This window comes from Ostrea edulis, chromosome 7, assembly GCF_947568905.1.
Source record: "Ostrea edulis chromosome 7, xbOstEdul1.1, whole genome shotgun sequence".
Taxonomy (NCBI): Eukaryota; Metazoa; Mollusca; class Bivalvia; order Ostreida; family Ostreidae; genus Ostrea; species Ostrea edulis.
Window position 1 is genome coordinate 36,579,061 of NC_079170.1, and position 21,631 is coordinate 36,600,691.

At 34.6% G+C, this 21,631-nt stretch overlaps 2 protein-coding genes across 3 annotated transcripts in view; one reads left to right on the forward strand and one right to left on the reverse strand.

The window, feature by feature from the left end:
- Nucleotides 1–751: 751 nt before the first annotated feature.
- LOC130048075 (uncharacterized) overlaps nt 752–21,631 on the forward strand; it is a 40,207-nt gene continuing 19,327 nt past the window's right edge. Inside the window, exons 1-5 of the mRNA XM_056144205.1 lie at nt 752–869; nt 11,724–11,822; nt 12,351–12,446; nt 12,735–12,864; nt 13,707–13,834. Coding sequence (XP_056000180.1) covers nt 773–869; nt 11,724–11,822; nt 12,351–12,446; nt 12,735–12,864; nt 13,707–13,834 — 550 coding nt within the window. The 5' untranslated portion in view covers nt 752–772. The remainder of the gene's footprint in view (nt 870–11,723; nt 11,823–12,350; nt 12,447–12,734; nt 12,865–13,706; nt 13,835–21,631) is intronic.
- Nucleotides 17,318–21,540, reverse strand: LOC125653179 (uncharacterized). Of its 2 annotated transcripts, XM_056144204.1 has the most exons (6): nt 19,631–21,540; nt 19,313–19,493; nt 19,096–19,197; nt 18,879–18,992; nt 18,587–18,768; nt 17,318–17,428 (listed from the first exon to the last, which is right to left on the reverse strand). In XM_056144204.1, exons 1-6 carry the CDS (start codon nt 20,088–20,090, stop codon nt 17,388–17,390), a joined length of 1,080 nt encoding a protein of 359 aa, XP_056000179.1. In that variant the 5' UTR covers nt 20,091–21,540; the 3' UTR covers nt 17,318–17,387. The 2 variants fall into 2 exon arrangements, with proteins under 2 accessions (XP_056000179.1, XP_056000178.1); XM_056144203.1 differs by lacking the exon at nt 17,318–17,428 and having other exon boundaries at nt 18,511–18,768.

The window sequence follows — 21,631 nt, forward strand, 5'->3', positions numbered from 1 at the left end:
CTATAAACATATATTTTTATTATGACGTCATATTATGTGAAGTGGACTGAGATTAATAGAATCCTTCATTAGTACGAGTGTGGGATAGGGAAATTCCACCGAGGGGACAAGATTCGCAGTCTAGGACGAGGCTTTGCCGAGTCCTAGACAGCGAATCTTGTTCCAGAGGTGGAATTTCCCTATCCCACACGAGTAAATAATGAAGGATTATTTTTCTCACATTTCACCTACAGTTTAGTGCATAAATTTAGGAGCTTTGAGAAAATTCTAAATTATCAAAATCCTCATTTGAACTTCGATGCAAAAACTAATTAGATAGGCAGAAAGAGCATACCCGAAAATGGTTTACACTGTAAGTGTAAACTAAAAAACCCAAGGTTGTCCAACAGAAAGCTATATACATTAAAATTTAAAGATAACAATACAAAATATTTTTGCTTCACCGTGTAATGTAAATCTTCACCGTGTAACGTAAATCATAGAAAATATATGACATCACAATCAAATGACGTCGCAGCAGTGTGAGACAGAAAAATCTCACATGGCTGTCTCACATGGGTAAAGTCTATCTCACACTGGTGATAATGTGAGAAACTTTTCTCTACACCTCTCTGATATTTATCGGGGAGCCTTCACTTCACTGCGTCCCTGTTCTTTTATCATAAATATCATGTGATTCTTATCAATCACGTGATCATCGTTCTGCATATCCTTAACATATAAAGAGCGTGAGATCCTGAGGTTTGTGCTGCATTGTACATGTATAAGAATCATGGAGTACAAAATCAAGTTAGACGAGCCAAATTTATCTATGAATAATTATCATTTAATTCTTGAGCCCTGTGTTGAACTTGTTTGTAAGCCATTTGGTAAGTACAGATGTTTATTCCAAACAAAAAAATATCTTATTTCTATGTATTCCGGAAGTTAACTTTTCAGATTGTGCGCAAATTTAGCAATGATGCTTCAAATCTGTAAATGTTGGTGCAATGCTTATTTTATTTTTCTATAGACAATGAATGTATATGTTGTCAAACGCTTTCCAATTGATGGTATGTCAATTGGAATTCGAAGCGTGTATTTTTTAAATATGAATAATTTCATAATTTCTAATCCATTTCATAGATATTGCCATTAAGTATCTTACTAAGAATGTATTTCATTATAAAATTCATTACATTAGCAAAAGGACTTGGAAGTAATCCAATCGTTGTATAGTCATCAATATGATTGACATCATGTACATGTAGATTATTGATTGATGTCTGTGACAATGGGCCCAGAATTCTGAACGATAATTTAGTGTTTTGGCCAATAAATCAGATTGATTTATAGTCGCACTTATCCATGTTCCGTCTTAGATTCCCACGCTATACACTGTAAGTTATGTACATTTTTTTAAAAACTGACAATATTTCTAGACTGGTGAATTTGAAAAGAATGAAAACGCTAGTTTCCAAACAGCTGAAAGACAAATACATCATAGATACATGTACCTATTGAACATATGTCATAGAGGTTCCATGTACAGTCTTCACAGTGTGTAAATGACTCCTTACACGTATTCTCGCAAATTTCAGTACGTTGAATTTGTAGACGGTAATTCCTAATTGTCTGAAACAGTCTGAAACTCACTTGAAAATCAACAAATCTGTGGTAGTTTTTTTTGTTTTGTTAATGTTATGCAACAATATGATTCAAATGCGAATGTAAAAGAATATCTTTACTATATCTTTTATAGATGGAAAAATAAAACTATGTGCATTATTATATCAGACCATTAAAATTCATTCAATTGAATAAAAGAAACATGACGTAAAAATGTAATGTATTACGGGGATTTATGCTGTCCGCTTCAAAGTCGTAGGAGGCAATTAAAAAATATTTTGCTTTGCACGAAATCGTGTGCTTTCTTAGATACATGTACATGCACTTATATGTGTAAATACGTCAATCAGAACAAAAAATCGCAAGGTAATGGATGCTATAGAATGTTAAATGTTGTCTAGGTTTGGAGTATCAAAAGAATATGGCTAATTGTGCTAACAACTGCGTATTTTATCCATGAAAATGGTTAAAGGTGTAAAAAGTCAATATAATGTACTTGCGTCCAAATCATCCACAGTTTGAAAGATTTGGGTGCGATCTATACACCGATAACCTTTCTCAGACACAATAAGCTAAAGTTTATATTAGACTCATTCTAGTATCATTTTACGGGGGATGAATTTCTCATACACCATATTTGCGCAATAAAGTGGTGGATAGACGCAGGTATGGCAAGGTTTGCCCTCCGAAGTCATGCTAGATTAGATAGACGATATTAACAATATTTGATATACCATAGATTACCCCCATTTTTATTGTCACATGATGATATCATTCACATGACCCGATATTTATACATTCCAAAGGTCTTGCAATAGATTCAGCGTAAGTAAAGTATCCCATATCATTGGAAAATAAATCAATTAGAGATGTAAAGTGTAGTTAAACTTACTCAAAAAATGCTGGGGGAGTAGGGTTGTTAATATTTGACCAAGAATATCAACCATCGCCAAATTTGAGGGCATTGCTCTCAAACAATGATTGATTATGAAAGTACCAAAATATAGCATACCAGTACCTTCATCCATCAAACAACGTACCCTTCGTGTTGCTCCAATAGTTGATTACACACGATTGAATTTTTTATTCTAAATGCATATGCACATTAGGGCGATTTTGAAGTCAACAAATAATATGAAAAATCAGCGTAGCGCATACATATATTCTAAAATTGCAGACCTGTCTAATATCGAAGAAATATAATAAGCAATCATTTGAAAAGCACTTGACAGGTATATTTACCCATACAGAGATACGGACTTGCTGAAAGTAATGAGGAGAAATCCTCCAAAGCGGATGAGCCGCTTTGACATAACCAAGTTTGCTGAGTTTAACGCCATAATTGAGAAAACCGCCGTATAAAAGACATGCAAAACAGTTGACATTTGACCTCAAAATCAATAGTTGAAATCTACTCTTTAGAATGTATCAGTGTATGAAGTTTGATTTGTGTTGAGCAAAGGGGCTCTCGGATAAGGACAAAGATTATTTTCCTATGGCCTGAATGACCATTGAACTTTGACCAAAATCATTAGGGGTCATCTACTTCTTAAAATGCACAAGAGTACCAAAGATGTATGTCAAGCAAAGTATTCTCGAAAAATTGAATGGACAATGCATTCCTATGTCCAGTTTGACCCCCGCCCTTGGACATTGTTACCTCAAAATCAATAGGTGCAATGTAGTTCTCAGAATGTACATGTAAGAGTGTATGAAGATTGATGTGTGTTTAGCAAAGGGGGTTCTCAAGATATCAACAGACAGTATTTTTCTATGACCAGAGTGACCCAAACATTTTAACTTCTAAATCCATAGTGGTCGTCTAAATCTTAATATATACCAGTGTAACCGGTCGATATATGTCAAGCAAAATGTTCCCGAGATATTGAATGGACAACATATTCCTCTTCCCAGTTTGATCCTGCCCTTAAAATCAATAGCTGTAATCGACAATCTAATTAAAATCAGACTTCTTAAATCCGCGCCGTATACTCTGCGTAAGTAGATCTGACATAACCCGATTAGGGGTCATGTTCAGATGAACTTGATATCAGCCAATTTGAAACCGTCGGTGTTTACAATTCAAGGAAAACGGCTGCCATTGTTTGGTTTGAAAGATAACACATCACACTTAGATGTGACGTCGACTGGCTGTATATTCCTCGCGTTAACTAAGTAAACTATTTTCAAAACTATTCAAATCGCACCCATCCATATTCATGCATAAATCGCAAATCACAATTAATTTGATTTGGGTGTATTTTATCTCGTACGTTTTGTTGTTTATATTGATGGAAGAGGTTAGGCATTATTGCGAAAGTTTAAGATTCCTTATGTGAAAATATACAATTTTTAGTGTGCAATAAACTTCGTGGGAAAGCGATTACTGCAACTTGTTTACGAATTGCCGGGGACCGCCTGAATAGCCATCATTGGCTGTATGGCGCAATCTGACTGGCTGATAGTTCTCATTAGTATTCCAAGCAAAAGGTCATATGGACACGACCCCAATGGGGTTATGTCAGTCCTTTTTATAGCGATTGTGGGCGTATCCTAGGATCTGATTTTAATTAGATTGCTGTAATTGACTCCTAAGAATGTACCAGTGTATCAAGTATATTAAGTTTGTTGGCTGTTAAGCAAATGGAATCTGAGGATATTGAGCGGACAGTACATTCCTATCTCCAGTGTGACTCTTGACCTCGAAATTGAAAAGGTGTCAACTACTTAGGATGTACCAGGGAATTACGTTTGATGTAGGTTAAGCAAAGGGTTTTCAAGATATGGAGCTGACAGTATTTTATGTGTCCAGTATGACGCTTGACCTCAACATCGATAAGGATCATATGCTAGTACCTTAGGACGTACCAGTGTACCAAGTTTCATGTATGTCGACTCGTGTCGAGCAAAGTGTTCTCAAAGTATTGGGCAGTCAGTATATTCCTATGTCCAGTTTGAGCCTTGATCATGTGACCTCAATCAGTAGGGGTCATATACATGAAGATGTACCAGTGAACAAAAACCGATGTCTGTCAGGCAAAGGATAAGGAGCAGTCAATATATTTTTCTATGTCCAGTCGGACCCTCGACCTTTGACCATGTGACATCGAAATCAACAAGGGAAATCCATTTTACAGTAAACCGATCTTAATGTCCGTCAAGGAAATTGGTTCTCAAGATATTAAGCGGACAGTATCTTCCCATGTCCAAAGGGATTGAACCCTGTGGCCCTTTTCAAAAAATACCCTACGACTGGGATAAAAATTTACAAATACTGTAATTTTCTCATTTCCTGTAGACCTTCTTAATTAATATGTAAAGTAAATATATGGTTTATCAAACAAGAATACATACTTATGACCTTGTGATAATTATTTCATTATCAGATAGAAATATTATTATTTTTATTTCATTTTTATTTCGCTTAGTTGCAAGATATTTTGTGAATAAGGAACTTCTGACCTGAAAATCAGTAGGGATCCTCGTCTACTCATGGCCAACCCGCATATGAAATATCATAAGATCAAGTGTATTGGTTCTCAAGATATTGTGCATACATCATAAGGTCTACAGACCACCACAGCCATCGATAGGTTCAAAGTAATATACCCCTTTTGTTTGAAAAAAAAACCCGAAGGGGGCATAAACATTAAGAAAACCGATGTTCAACTTTTACGTTGAGATACCCAATAGACTTCTCGTCGATAGTGTTCTCTCATATTGAGACGTCACCAGCTTTAGGGGAAGTTCCACAAATCCAAACACATACTTAGGACTCAGGTCGGTAGCATTGGGGATTTTTAGCGTGTCAGTGCCTGTAGCGTCACGGGACCTACATTTGTAAAGGTCATATGCGAAATACTAGTGACTCAAACCTTGGAATGCCGAGCGTTAGGCTTAATGCGGCCATGGCACGAGCGGGGCTTGAACACATGAACACCTTTCCCCGGTCACAAAGCGAGCACTCTAGCACTGAGCTACCACGACTGAGGCAGATAATGGAGTTAAAATAACTGGGATTGGGGAGGATGGCAATCATTGAATTTTGGGAGCAGACTGGATTGATAGTAAATTATCCAAGTCGAAATGGGTGATATAAATTACTGACTCACCGCTTCTTGAATTGTCCTCGGATGATTCCTGGGCCACGTTGTAAATGCCGTCTGACGTTGGTGTATACATAGTCTGCTGAGGGGGCAAAAACTGTATTTCACATCGGCCCCGGCGTTTGTAAGGTGAAACTCTTTGCTCATCTGCTTGCTTTTAGAAAGTTATTGCACTTAATTGCAAAATAGTGGAATGATTGTGGTGATTTCTGATTCATTTGTCTCCGTGAGTTTTAAGGCTGCTAATCTCTATGTTGATGATGTTTGGAAAAGGAAGTACAGTGTGATGAGATTAGACGAATTGATATGTGATTGGCTGCACGAAGATCAAGTCGTACTTTACCAAATTCTTGTATTAGTATTATGAAAAAACAAAACAAAAACGGACTACCTGTATGGCAAGGAATGTCCATATAGTATCGTAAATAAAAACTCAATATTTTGATATGAGAATAAAATAATCAACATTATATATTAATATAAACAGTTATTTTTAGAGCTTAATATAAAAAGCATTGTCATTCTTATAAACTTAGATAGCCTTTTACCGTTTTGCATAGTCACCAAAATTAATGAATGTAGCCTAGCTTTCCCTATTTTTAACTCAGTGTTGTTCTGTTGGTTTTACACTTTCTTATATGCTGTCTACTTGTCACGGCATCATCATTAGCAGTCAAAAACATTTTTCAATTTATTTATTTATTCATTATTATTTATAATATCCTTACTTAGTCCCCCTAATTATTATTTCCCCCCATTTTTTCTATACTCCATTGCCAGATTGGATATTTATTTTTCGATTTAATGTTTTCATATTACATTAGAACGAGTTAACATACCGCTTAAGGATACGGATTATTTAACTCTTTCTTTGTTTTTAACTTGATCCAGCGTAGGACGAGTCACTTCAGATCTGTCATGACGCTCGATGGGAACAAACTTTTCTATTGCCACATATTACACTCAATCATTTTGATATGAAGACGCTTTGTTTGTTATCACCTTTTGTAGTTTAGTTGTAGTTTTAGTTTCCCTTTCCATTTAAGTCCTTTCCTGTGTAAATATTCTACCGTCCCGAGGAAGGGACGGGTTGTCCTGAAAATTTGACAATTCACTGTTGTTCGTGTCGTTGGTAATTTGTAGTGCTTTATATATATATATATATATATATATATATATATATATATATATATATATATATATACTACATTAAAATCTTTGCAGACAATGACACATTGCTCCATCTAGTAAGTGTTCTGGGAAGCCCCTACTTTGCTCCTTACGGAAATATTAACAGCTGTGAAGGTAAAACTTCAAATTTACTGTGCGACTACATATGCCAGAAGCGGCGTAAATCAAATGTGGATTTTGAAAAATTCTAAAGAACTTTTTAGTGATATTAAAAAATAAAAAATAAAAATTCTCAAATCAACAAGAACAAATCGTGCGACTTTTCAACACTTTATACGACCATTCCTCACGATGAATTAAAGACTAGATTTTTGACATCATAGTTGCTTTAAAACAAACATAAAAAACGCAAACAGTTAGATCTAGTGATCAGTCATCCAAAACTTACTTTGTTAAACATCTCTCTGATTCCATGCACAAATACTCTGACGTTGGCATAGAAAATGGGCACGAATTGTGCTCGAATGTTAGCTGACCTGTTTATATATTCCTATGAAGCGGATTTATTTGTTTTTTCTAAACCTTCTACGTGAGAAGAAAAAATCTCTCGTTGTGGCCTTTAATTCGACATTTAGATATATCGACGATGTTTTATCTATCAGCAATAATAACTTTCATCAATATGTCGATTCGATATATCCATGTGAAATCGAAATAATAGACACCACAGAGTAGTCCACGTCTACTTCATACTGAAATATTTTATTGAAAGTAGACATTAACGGCAACCTAACAACTCAACTTTATGACAAACAGAATGATTTCAGCTTCCCCATCGTCAATTTCCCATATTTATGAAGCAATATTTCATTATCATCTGCATATGGTGTTTATATATCTCAACTGATTCGATACGCAAGATCTTGTTCTACGTATGGTCAGTTTTTAAATCGAGGCAGGTTACTGTCAAACATGATGGTGCAGTGGTTTGAACAGATTTGTTTAAGGTAAGCATTTCACAAATTTTATGGTCGTAATAACGATATAGTTTGCCAATACAACCTATTATAGGGTCAAATGCTGTCCGACATGTTCTTGGCACATTGAGTTTTACTACGAATAACTCCGTTTATCTTATCAAGATATAGAGCTCAAGGAGGGTGTGACCGGTCAACAGGGGATGCTTACTCCACCTAAGCACCTGACCCCACGTCTGGTATATCCCGGGGTTCGTGTTTTCTCAACTCTCTATTTTGTATTGCTTATAGGAGTTATGAGATTGATCACTGTTCGTATCTTCACTTTCCATATCAATATAGTTATTGTTTTTATTGCAAGCGGGTAGAGCTGTAATCTTTGATTAGTTATGTAGTGAAAACCAATGTTATTTTAGATCGGGTTTCGCCTTCAGTAACTATTAACCCTTACTTGTAAGCATAAGTCAATTGTTGTCTTGGCTTCCCCTTGAGCTGATGTGTGTTTCATACGACCGGAGTTTTGAAGCCATTATTGGCATTATTTTTACCTATAAAAGCTATGTTTATGTTCATCGCTTATGTTTTTAAAATTTGTTTTGACATTTGTGAAAAGTACAGTAGTACACTTTAAAATGTAATTTGAATATTTCTTAGCATTTGGAAACGAAGAAAATATTTTTGATAGTTATCATTAACAGACATACATGTGTTTATTTTTAATTCACTCCCGCTTATATCCATACGATAGCATGATGCAACAATATGACATTTGATTATATGCAATATATGTTACATTTTGTTCTGAATTTGGTAGGGTCACTTGGACTTGCAGGGTGTCAATAACACACATGACATCACAGACAAACCATAGAAATTATAGAGGCTACTTGTATATTTGACACTTTCAATGGATACTTTTCCACCTGACCAGTTGGTCATTTATCACATCTGGCCGATCTTGATCACCCGTCTGACCTACTTTTGGGATCTTAAAAATGTGAGGAAAATTACACATGTTTGTTAGCAAATCTTCTATAAAGGTGGCCGATGTCCAGTTTTCAGGGGTGGCCGGTTTTGTAAGAATTTGTGAGGAAACGTTAAGATTTCTGCCGGGACTTTAAAATTGGCCGATATTCGGAACGACCAGTTTTCGGAGGGGCCGGTTTGAAGAACTTTCACTGTATATACATTAGACAGATTTCGGTTGAGCATCACTGAAGAGACATTATTTGTCGAAATGCACATCTGGTGCATCAAAATTGGTACCGTATAAATTTTACATATTAAGGTAACTCCATACTGGCAGTTTTATCTGATAGCAGTTTTAAATGTGCATTTATTTCCATTTATTAGAGTTAAAACTAACAAATTATCAAATAAAATACATAGATCATGACACTTTTTTTTAGATGCGAGACGTACATAAAGAGAATCAAATATCACCGTCAGAAAATTGCAGTTTTCCTTAAACAGCGTTTTTAAAACTCCACACAATCTGGTTATCACGATATAGTAGCATCCATAACAATTTCATGAAACTGTATCTTCACAAAATATACAAAATGTCTGTAAAAAATAAAGGATATCATCGTATAAGAGACTTGATAAAAAAATCAATAGAAACAGAGTCATTGCCCTTGGAGTCAATATTTTGAAACGTATTATTGATTATTCATCTATAACTTGGACTTTTGAAATATTTCATTTTTAACTAGATTTTTTACAATAACTATAAGAAAAGACAAAATTATGTTCCTATCATGCAAAAATCTAAATTAATCATTGATTTTGAAAAATCTGATGACTTCACAGGAGGGTGGACTTACTTTAAAAACAAAAGGTACGTACCATCTATTCTTCTGTGTTTAGTAAACCAGAAGTGATAAAAGACTTTGATAGGTTACATAGGGAATATTTTTTGGTTCCAGCTGACAAAGCTTGTAACAACATTATCTTTGTTGGTAAGGTTCATTATTACAACTGTATTTTAAACGTACATGGCATTAATTCCACCTTTGGTAATCTATTTATGCTCCAACTGCTCTTTCAAAAGATGAAATTCTTCAAAACCATGCTTCAGTTTTAGACACATTTCATATCCCAGTCAATTGGTCGAATGAATATGAGTTACCGTACCTATACTGGATTCCTAAACTACATTAAAAAAAAACTTAAAAAGATACATTGCTGGATTCAGTAAGTGTTCTACCAATCCTCCATCTCTGCTCCTCACGGAAATATTAACAGCTGTGAAGGAGAAACTTCAAACTTACTGTACGAGTACATATTCCAGAAGTGGCGTTAATCAAATGTGGATTCTAAAAAATTCTAAAGAACTTTCAGTAAACATGAAATCGGAAAACTTTTCTCAAATCAATAACATCAAAACGTATGATTTTCAACTTTTTACACGACCATTCCTCACCATAAATCAAAGACTAGAATTTTTGACATCTTAGACAGTTGCTTCTTTAACAAAAATGGAAAACGGAAACATTCATATTTAGTTATCCGTCATCCAGAAAATTAATTTGATAGATATCACTCTCAGTTCACGCATAAGTACTCTGAAGTTGAAATAGAAAATATGCTAGAGTTCCTCATTGACCATATCTTCGTGGTCTTTGGTGATCAGGTCTCCCATCAGTCTATTGGAATTCCCATGGGTACGAATTATGTTCCTTTGTTAGCTGACCTGTTTCTATATTCATATGGAGCAGAATTTATTCAAAAATGTCAACGTGAAAACAACAAATCACTTGTCGTGGCCTTCAATTCGACATTTTGATATATCGACGACGTTTTGTCTATCAACAATTATAACTTTCATTCATATATCGATTCGATATATCCCTATGAGCATGAAATGAAAGACACCACAGAGTCATCCACTTCTGCTTCATACCTAGACATTGTATTCAAAGTATACATTAACAGCAAACTGACAGCTCAACTGTTTGACAAATGGGATGATTTCAGCTTCTCCATTGTCAACTTCCCATATTTATGTAGCAATATTCCATCATAACCTGCATATAGTGTTTATATATCTCAACTGATTCGATACGCAAGAGCTTCTGCATATGTTCAGTTTTTAAATCATCGCGAGCTATTGACAAACAAATTGATGGCACAGGGGTTTCAAGAATCTCGATTAAAGTAAGCATTTCGCAATTTCTATGGTCGCTATAACGATCTAGTTTGCCAGTACAACCTATAATTTGTCAAATGCTATATGACGTGTTTCATACTGATTGTTAGACAGTTCTTAACACACTGGTTTTGTCTACGGATAACTCCGTTTAATGGATCAGGATTTCGGGCTCCCGGTGAGTGTGACCGGTCGACAGGGGATGGTTTCTCCTCCTAGTCACCTGATCCTACTTTTGGTATATCCAGAGGACCGTGTTTGCCTAACTCTTCATTCTGTATCCTTTATAGTAGTTATTACATTGATCATCTTTCTTCATCTTCACCTTTTCATATTGATTTTGGCTATTCCGTTAACTTGGTCATAATAGAGGGCTTATGGTGGGTGTTATCGGTTAACAGGGGATACCGACTCCTCCAACGCGTCTGTGTTTGCCCTACTCTTAATTTTCATTCTTCACGAAATTTAAAATTTTAATCAAATTGATTGGTTAATGATTCTATCTAATTTACTCTTCATGATCAAGAACTTCGCGACTGAAAAGGACAGTCTATATTATATAACCGTCTGTTATATACTTAAATTTATATGAATATATTATATATACATAAAAGTCGTTCCTTTACTCCTCCTGATATGATGCATTTAATAGTTTTATTGTTTTTGGTATGTTGTACAATGAAAAAATGAAAACAACACACTTCTAGATGTTAATATTTGATAGTGAATGAAATATATTTTTATCCTTAGATGAATATTTGGAAACACACACGAATTGCCCTATCAATTTAGTGGACTTTGGAACATGCGAGAGACAAACATTCCTTCCGTTTTTAGAATTGTTGATTGGCAAGTATTCTTATTTCAGTTACCGCAATTCAATTATAGCACAATTTTAAACACATTAATAGAGTATCTTAAGATTTGTTTACCATTCCTTATAAACTATTGCTTTGGGTCAGAATCATCAAGGCCCAGGAAAGTTTAAAGATTTCAGAATTCGTTTACCAATACTTGGAGTCAAATATATCTATGAAACTACCGATTATTTGTAAGCAATGATAACAAAACAGTATCCGCTGTTTGTTTACCACCCAGTTGAATGCACACACGAAACGTTAGGCCTGTTTATGGTGTTGTCGAATTCAGTCGTCAAGTCCAGTCCCTACTAGTCTAAAAGCTAATATAATTCTTTAAAGTGTTAGTAGAGTGTTATTACCACAAAATCGACAGGCAATTTTTTATCTTTTTATCTCTATATTTTTTTTAGTGATATATCTAAATGAAATTGCCACTTTCATCTAATCAAGAATACAATAATCTAATCTTATCTATATCATTTTAAAGATAATTACCATTGGTAATTGTATTGAACAGGACATATTCGAAGATCGTCTACATCACAAGAAATAGTGGTGACCTTTCACGATCAATATACAAATGATTTCAACGCCTTAGCGAGGAATATAACAGGTAACTAGAAAATTGATAACATGGTTGATTGATTGATTGATTCATTCATTCATTAATAGTATATATGAATTTCGAAAATAACATTCCGAAAATGTTGAATGTGAAATAATGATAGTCTCCAATGACCAAGACTGTTGTAAGTGAAAAAGACTTGCGTTTCTCTCTACAATCAATGGTTGTCACGATATGTATAATTGTTAATCATTCATTGGGAACTATTGATTTCATAATGAAATGTTTAAAATGTTTCCTCTGCAACTTTGAATTTCAAAATGAAATCATTTTTAGCATTTCAGAAAGCAATGAACGACCCTCTTCTCCGAATGTACATCATCCCAGGGAATGTTTATAGACAGTGTTTGCCTAATTCCAGCATTGATTTAGGCATTTGTTCTTTTGTGATACAATGGTTATCTGAGTAAGTTGATGATCAGTAAATATAAAGCAGAAATATTTGGACTCCTCTATATTCATAAGGAAATGACATGGATGGTTTTTTGTTGCATTGTATCAGTCTTCATTTGGAAGGCTTTTATGAATTCAAGACTGATAATTAATTTTAGTTTATTTTATTTCTGAGTATTACGACCCCTGGGTTGAGGCCTCTGCTGGTGGGCTGTTGGTCCCCGAGGGTCTCTACAGCCCAGTAGCTAAGTCCTTCGTTACTAGCTTGAAAAATACTGATGTATATTTAATTGCTGGGATAAAATTTAGAAATTTATTTCAAAATTAAGGATTATCTCCGTCAAGCATAGCTCTAATCCTTGGACGAATTTGGCTTAAGTCTTTTGCACTTTGATTTTCCTTTTAGTTCTTACAAGTTTATTGTTCTTTCGGACTTCCAAAATGTCGGCTTGAGCATCACTGAAGAGACATTATTTGTCGAAATGCGCATCTGGTGCATCAAAATTGGTACCGTATAAGTTTTACATTATGCACGTTACATTGTGTTTGGTGACTAGGTAATTCACATCCTCAGGATTGACATTATTAACATTTTAAAAAAGGACGTTGTCAAATCATCAAACAATATCAGTATATTCTGTGTATTTTCCAAATGATCAAAACTGACATAAATCTTCTAAAAGGCCACAAAGGTGTTTTTTTTAAAATAAACTTAAGCCCCAAATTCAAGGATAGAATAGACGAGGCATCAGATCATATCATTTTATATTTATTAGTAACTCACATTCCCTCGTTGGGTTTAATTTTTCTATTCCTCTATTGAAAAGGTAGATGAAATATAGTGTTCATTTGTAGACCTATAAAATTGGACAAACATATCTTATATGTTCCTGGTGAAACGGAAAACGAAGCAGAAATCAAGCGTATTTCCGCTCAGGACTGGATGGATTTTCTAATGAAAAGATCCATGGAGATGAAGAAAGGTGAATATGAAATGTGTATGTCTGCATCATTCGTTTCTGTCCTCGCTCTATACCACTTTAGAATCCGTTCGCATCTCAATTATCCAATGATCCAGCTGACTATACTTCAAATGTGTTTCATACCGATTGTTAGGCCGTTCTTCACAAACTGATTTTAACTACGGATAACTCCGTGATCATTCTCATTAACTCCTATAAGGAATACAAAAAAAGTTGGGTTAACACTGACCTTTTAACATACCAGAGGTGGGATCAGGTGCTTAGGAGGAGTAAGCATCCCCTGGCATCCAGTCACACCAGTTGAAAATCCTATCTTAATGAGACAAGAGAGTAATCTGTAATCTAACATAATGTGTCATGAATGGCTTCACAGTTGGGATGAAACCCATCAGACAGCATTTGATCCAATAATAGGTTATATTTCCAAACTAGATCATTATAATGACCATGCAATTTACGAAATGTTGACTTTAAACGAGACTGTTGAAAGGCTTGCAAAATGAACTTGTTTGTCAGTGGCCTGCCTCGATTTAAAAACAAAACAAGCTCTTGCGTATCGCATCAGAACTTTTAGATATATAAACACTTTATACAGGTGATAATAGGATATTGCTACATAAAAATGGGACGTTGACAGTGGAAAAGTTGAAAACATCCCGTTTGTCATAAAGTTCAGTTCTTAGTTGCCGTTAATATCTATTTTCAATAAAATATCTACATACGAAGCAGATGTGAAGGATTCCGTGGTGTCTTTTATCTCGAGGTCACGGGAATATATTGAATCGACATATGAATGAAAAAGTTTATTGTTAATAGATAAAACGTCGTTAATATATTTAATGTCGAGTGGAAGGCCACAGCAAGATGCTTTTTCTTCTCATTTAGAAGGTTTTGAATAAACTCTGCTTGATATGAATATAAAAACTTATCAGCTAACAAAGGAGCACAAATCGTGTCCATGCGAATTCCAACAGACTGTTAGAATACCTGATCACCAAATACATCACAGACAGTGTCAATGACGAACGGCAGCATATTTTACACTTCAAATACAGAGTACTTGTGCGTGGAATCAGAGTGGTGTTTATCAAAGTAATTTTGTGGATGACTGATCACTAGATTTGAATATTTTTTTATTGTTGTCATTTTTTGTTGAAGAATCAACTGTCTATGGTGTTATACAGGACTTCCAAGACAATCTCAAATATTGAAAGTATCTAGAAGATGTACAATAATACATGCCTGGATGAAATTAAGAATAATTCAGAATTGGTATTTAATTTGCAAGTACCTTTAAGGTCTTCCACCCCTAATGGAAAATATTGAGAAATTAACCAAGACTAATATTTCCTTGAAGAGTATCATTTTGGCCATGTATTCCCAAATTTTCAACAATTGTTACGGTTTATTTCTTTAGTTATGCATATTTTAAATAACCCACCCCCAATTCAACACCAAATATCATGATATGATCAAAACCAACTCAATTATTTTTTTGTCTTCAATGATCATCAAAAATAAATAATTCAGGAAAACATCATTGTTGTCAATTATTACAATAATAACAACATTTTTCTTCTATCACCTTTAATATTATTTAACCAGGTTAAAACATAAGATCTTACTTGACAATTATTATGAGATTGACACACACGTGCCAAAGGAAACATGAATTTTGGCATCATATTTATTTTGGCACCATGATAATTCTTTTACAGCAAAAATCTTCAAAGAGTATAAAATGAAAAAAGCAAAGTTTAAAATATTTTTACCGTTCATATTTTTAATAACAAGGAATTTAAAAGCTTGATGACATGATTTCAAAAGTCGAATTTTCACAACTTTCATCGTTTTAAAGTTTTCAATGCTCTCTTGGACAAAAACAACTTCTGAAAACAATTACATTATTCACAGATAAATGCAGAAGTGTTAACAAGAGAGAAAAAATTCCCATTTCTCACATCTTATTAAATGTATGTTACCATGGTTACGAGGACAACTATGTACATTTTGAACATTACATATTTTCAAATATTAGATCAGCATATCCTTGTAATATCAACACAGAATTAAGTACATATCAATATATACCTTAGGAAAACATTTATCTATGTACAAATATATGTATAGGAGCCACTGATGTAAAAGAAATAAAAAACGTATCAAATATGTTGACAGATATACATGTAAATGCAAATACATGTATATTCTAGCACATGTAATAATAATTGAAAAGAATTAATTCTTAACAAAATAATCTACCAATTTAGGTACAACACTTTCAAGGGTTCTTTTTACATTTGTCACTCGTGGTTGTCCTTCGGAATTTGGCGCAATAAATGTACTTCTAAGTCCATCTTCTCCATCACGCTGAAAAATTTTTCTAAGATGGGTAAGCTGTAGGCCAGAACCAGCAACATTTTCTGCAGTACACATCTTCATAACTCCATGGCTAATTAGAGGATTCAGTGTAGGCAGATTTTTTGCTTTTTCCTCCCTGAATAGAAAGGCACTTTGGACAGCACGTGGGGGAAAACTGTACTGTAGAAGCTTTTGTGTTGAAAGCGCCACATGCTCAATCAATTTTCCTAAAGCTCTGACGTCACAAATTGCATTATGAGCATCATAACTTGTGTTCAAAAGTGAATTCACTAAATCTTCTTGTTTGTATGTTTTTCTACCTGGATATATTTTCCTAAATACTGCAAGCGAGTCTATAAACCCACATACATTGTCAAAGAACTCGCCAGTTTTACCAATATCCATAACAGTTTTCAGGAGTACAGGAAAGTCAAAACGTCTGTCATTATGAGAAATCAATACTGCATTTGGAAATGATTTTATCCATTTGATGAAACCATCAAATGCTCCATGTATATCTAAAGCCTCCACAGGTCTACCATTGACTGTCATACAGTTGGACCCATTCATAGCTATGCCAGTGACTTGTTGTGAAGAGCTATATATAGGCAAACTAGGAATCACATACACAGAAAAGGATGCTCCAGAGTGTAGTTCATGGGCCGCCATTTGTGTAATGTGGGGTACAACTCGTCCACGAACTAATTAAAAAGAAAATCAAATAATTATTGAAAAATAGAAATACAATGTAGCATATGTTTGTACAGGTAATAAAGAAATTATAACATACATGTATCTTACTGAGGTCAGTAGTTTCTAAGTCAAATGTTACAAAGGATGCAGTATTTCCCTCACTCATATTAATGGGTTTAAAAATGCCCCGTGGTACAGCCTCTGGTAAACTTTCAATGTCCGTATCAGCATCATGTCCGATACCTTTTCACAATATTGGAAATAAAGGTATTGGAAATAAAAAAATCTTTCAATATATTGGAATCATATTACTGGTAATAAAGTAGATTCAGTATTAGGGAACTTACCTGATTGGTATGATATTCCTTCGAGTACTTCAGATGCGCTCTGAACAACAGCTCGTTCTTGCTTTAGAATCATACGCCTACGCTTTGTGGATGGCAGCTGTGACTTCTCTTGCATGGCCTTCCTCTTCTTTGCCATCTTTGTGGCATACTGCTCAGTATGTATACCAGGAGATAGCCCAGCAGTTGTGTTCACCTATTGAATGTAACTTAGACATTAAAAAACTAGAAATAAACTTTTTTGGGCTGAAATATTGCACATAATTATTGATATTTATTCATTATATAATAACAGAAAAAAAGGATAATAAGTAAAACTTACCTACTTAAAAGTATAAAATCAAAAAAAATTATATTAAAAAACATTGTAATCGAAATAAACAAACTGTAAACAAACCCAAACATAAGACAACTCAGAAACTAACACCCAATAAAAAACTGAATGAACCTGTGAGATGTAATGTCGCCCTTCATTTATAAAAGCTGCAGTGGCATGTACTCTGAAATCTAGCGATTCCGAATTACCATAATGAAGAGATTTAGGTGCCCTAAGAGTCACTTCTCTATTGGCATGTTCACACTGCTGGCTTGAGCCAAGGTCTGCAAATTGCTCAGCATTAGCAATAATTGGCTGGAACAGACTCTCTAGTCTTGAACGAAGCACATTATCTTTCAAGGCAGCCTTATATGGAAGACTTCTGTGAACATAGGTTTCACTCTGATTACGTTTAAAGCCACAAAATCTACCTTTACATAATGAATGGTCTCCAAACTGATGAGGAATAAGGGCTTTCAAGTTTTCTTGTAATTTCTCCTTATCTCCAGCATTTTTGGCAAAGATATATTTGAAGCACTTCTGTATATGTAAAATTACAGTCTTACTGAGTTTTATACCTTTTTCTGCATGCAGTGTGTATAAACTTTTCCCAATATTTTTCAGAATATGGTTCTTATCAAACTTCTTCTTTAAAGAGATGTTGAGGTCTTTCTTAATACGAGCTATAAGAGTGTTGTCACCATCCCCTTCTATACACTCTATAGGTGTTCCCTGGGCTGCGAGTTCTTTGACACCAATCAATCCACCAGTGATCTCCATGAGTTTGGCGCTACCTACATGGTTGCGCACGCACCTATGTTTTCTTACATGTAGTCCTGGTCTATTTCTTTGCCACCATTTACAAACCCCACAGGTTCTATGATTTACTACAGACTTAACAACTTTCTTACCATATTTAGATCTACTCATGAAGAATGTATGAGCTGATAAAATAATTAAAGAAATTATGCTAACACATATATTTAAGCAGTATAAATTTATAGTCGTGTTTCAGATCATATAAGTCGCTATACTCACAAGTAAGACTATCAAAGCCTCGTTTCCGCCATGCCGTATCCACAGCAACGGTCATGCCTGATCTTGCTTTGCATGGAAACTGCAATGCTCTTTTTGTGCTATTAGACAATTTGGATGCCTTCCTCCTTGTCAAGCTCTTCATTTTATGCAGATAAGAAGGGTGCTTTTGTGGTGGAAAATTGCTGCGAAGATAATTTGAAACAAATTAAAAAAAGCTTTGATTACAGTAAATTTTATGGCACTTTCTAACATTACATACTAGTTAAACATGTTTAGCATTAAAAAAAATCACCCTTCATTAGGCAAATCTTCCCATTCATCATCATCAGCACCTGTTGAGTAACCTTTGTTTTGGTCTGCAGCATGATCTTTAGTCACTTCATCGCACACAGTAGAAAATACTTGTCTGTAATTTAACGTTATGTTTCAATCATTATAAAAATAAAACAGTAAACAAATCAAAGAAAATAAATAAATAATTTGATATGCTTTTATGTATTTCTATGAACCTGATTGATGGAGACGCATCAGGAAGTGGGCAAACACCAAGGTCTTCCACTACTGGGCCCATAGTTGCTAATGTCTTTTCCGACTCCTCTTTGGCAGCATCTCTGCGTAAAAACTTTCAAAATATACACACGAAAAAAAACAATAAACATAAAATTGTGAAATTTTTGCAAGAAATCAGTTTATTGTTTAATAAGGAACACAAAATATTATGCTTACTGCATTTCCATCCTGAATGCTTCAATTGCTGCATTCTGCGTAGATTTTCTGGCCACTTCCTCAACAACTTCACCAGCACGCCTCTCCATACTTTTCAGATTTTTACCACTAATAGGGGGTATATTAAGAGTCGACAACATATTGTTGACTTTGTCAGGGCCGCCTATGCTGTCTATCATAGCTGTAAAAGTCATTTACATGTTTATTAATATAGCATAAACAAAATGAATATTATGTAGGCCAACATAATTCGTGTTTTTGACTTAATATACTATATTTAAGAAACTCTATCATATTATATGTATGAGAACCACTTACCTGTACCTAGCTTTGTATTCACAGAAAAACAAGGCATTCCGTATTTTTTCACACGGTATGTTTTCCCGTATGCCACCTTGTTCACATGTCGACAATCAACATTGGAACACACCACATACAAATATCCGCCAAGACCTTTCTTCAGTTCTCCAACTATTGTGTCATATGTTAACGGGACAGGGCCTAAGAAACACTTTTTACAATATTTCAATTCGGACAACAGAGAGTCTAGTTCGATGATCCGCCGACCTTTTTTCCAACTGTCCCTACTTGCGTTTTGCGGGATTTCTACAGCATCTCCACACTCCGTGCCGTTACATACGTGTCCTACTGAATAATTATGATCAATTATTATCCTCGACCTTTTCTTTTTCCTTGAGGGTGGCAGCGATTTTGTAAATCTACTCTTACTGTCACGACCTTGCATGGAGGCCGCCATTTTTTTCCTTATCCTTATCATACGGGCATCTGACGGGGGTTCCCCGAAATACGAAGTTACACGAGGTTACACGAAAATTGCCGATATCATTAGGGGTGGAATGCCTTAACAGCATTGTCCACTCTGCTACTAGGAGTATTTGTTCATTGGTCAGAAGCTATACAGAAATCAAATAAATGTCACAAAAGATTTTAATGTATATATGTTTTCAGCACGTTGTCTGCGTGAGTTACAGGGAATTCTGGCTAATTGTATTTCAAATTATTGATACATTAGATTAAATGAATATCTGAAGATAACGAACAGTGATCAGTCTTGTAAATCCAATAAAGAATACAAAATTAAGAGAAGGGCAAACATGTACTAATGAAATTAGGAGTATGTGTTCCCTTTGACCGGTCAAACCTGCAGTGGGTCTTATATCTAGATCAGGTAAAAGCAGTAATCCGTAGTCAAAATCAGTAGGTAAAATACAGACTAACAATGAATATGAAACATGTCAGACGTCAATCGACCCAGTGATAGCCTGCAATTTTAAATTGGATCATTATAACGACCATATGTTTTGCGAAATGTTGACTTTCAACGATACTTTTGAAATTCCGGCAACATCAACATATTTGTCAGTAACCTGCTAGACTAAATGAAACAAGTTTATGCAGATTACATCTCCCTGGGGCTAAAATTATGTTTAGTTTCTTGGATTTATAAAAATGTTCAATGTCTATTGAGCCGTGTTGGGATTCTTTTCATGATTCCTGTAGCTGTTCTCGTTGTTGTTAACTCTAGTAAGAGTTTCCTTTCTTTTTGACATGAGCGTTTTATATAGAATTACATTAAATATCATTTTCTATGCTTCCTTTACATCATTCATTATTACGCGTAAACAATTTCTGAGCGCTTGTTTATCAAAAAAAATGTTGGTAAAGCCATCATTCCAGAAGTAAACTTTAGAGAAAAAATGAGTTACTTCCCTTTTCAAAATGTCGATAAAATGTGTCAATGTGGAAGCGTTCAGTCTAATGCGGAGGCGCCTGAAATACTGAAGATCCATTCTTTCTGGCTTGGCAACAACACTTTGTTTGGATACAAGAACATTACACTTGTAATATTCTAAAGATCAAATTAATGATCACTGTTGGATATATTTACTTTTTCTTTTTTCGCCTTAGCTCTGAAATATATCTTAGGCTTTTCCACCACCTCTGTAAAGTCTTTTTGATATTCTATGTCTGTTAGTACTTTCCACCTAGAGAGTCCTATTGATATTCTGATGTTTATTATTATTATTTATTTTTTTCTGTTCTCCAAATGTGTTTGTTCTTTAAGACCTATAATAAAAACTTTATAGTTCAGAATACTCAGAGTACTTCTAAAGAAGTGGTAAGATAGCATGCTTCGTGCTTGACAGAGTTATTGGACATTACGCAAAAAACCTTTGTTATCTGTAATGTTCTGAAACCATAAATGAAAAGAACATTTCATCCTTTGCTGAAAACATAGAGTCATCGAATAAATTGTTCACAATTCTATACAATGTTAAATTTATACGGTACCAATTT

Excerpts from the sequence above, each read along its gene's own strand:
- LOC125653179 (XM_056144203.1), bottom strand. The coding sequence starts at position 20,090 with ATGATAAGGATAAGGAAAAAAATGGCGGCCTCCATGCAAGGTCGTGAC. Across the intron at positions 18,993-19,095 it reads GATGCGTCTCCATCAATCAG|ACAAGTATTTTCTACTGTGT; the intron begins GTTCATAGAAAT and ends GTTAAATTACAG. Across the intron at positions 18,769-18,878 it reads GAAGATTTGCCTAATGAAGG|CAATTTTCCACCACAAAAGC; the intron begins GTGATTTTTTTT and ends TTATCTTCGCAG.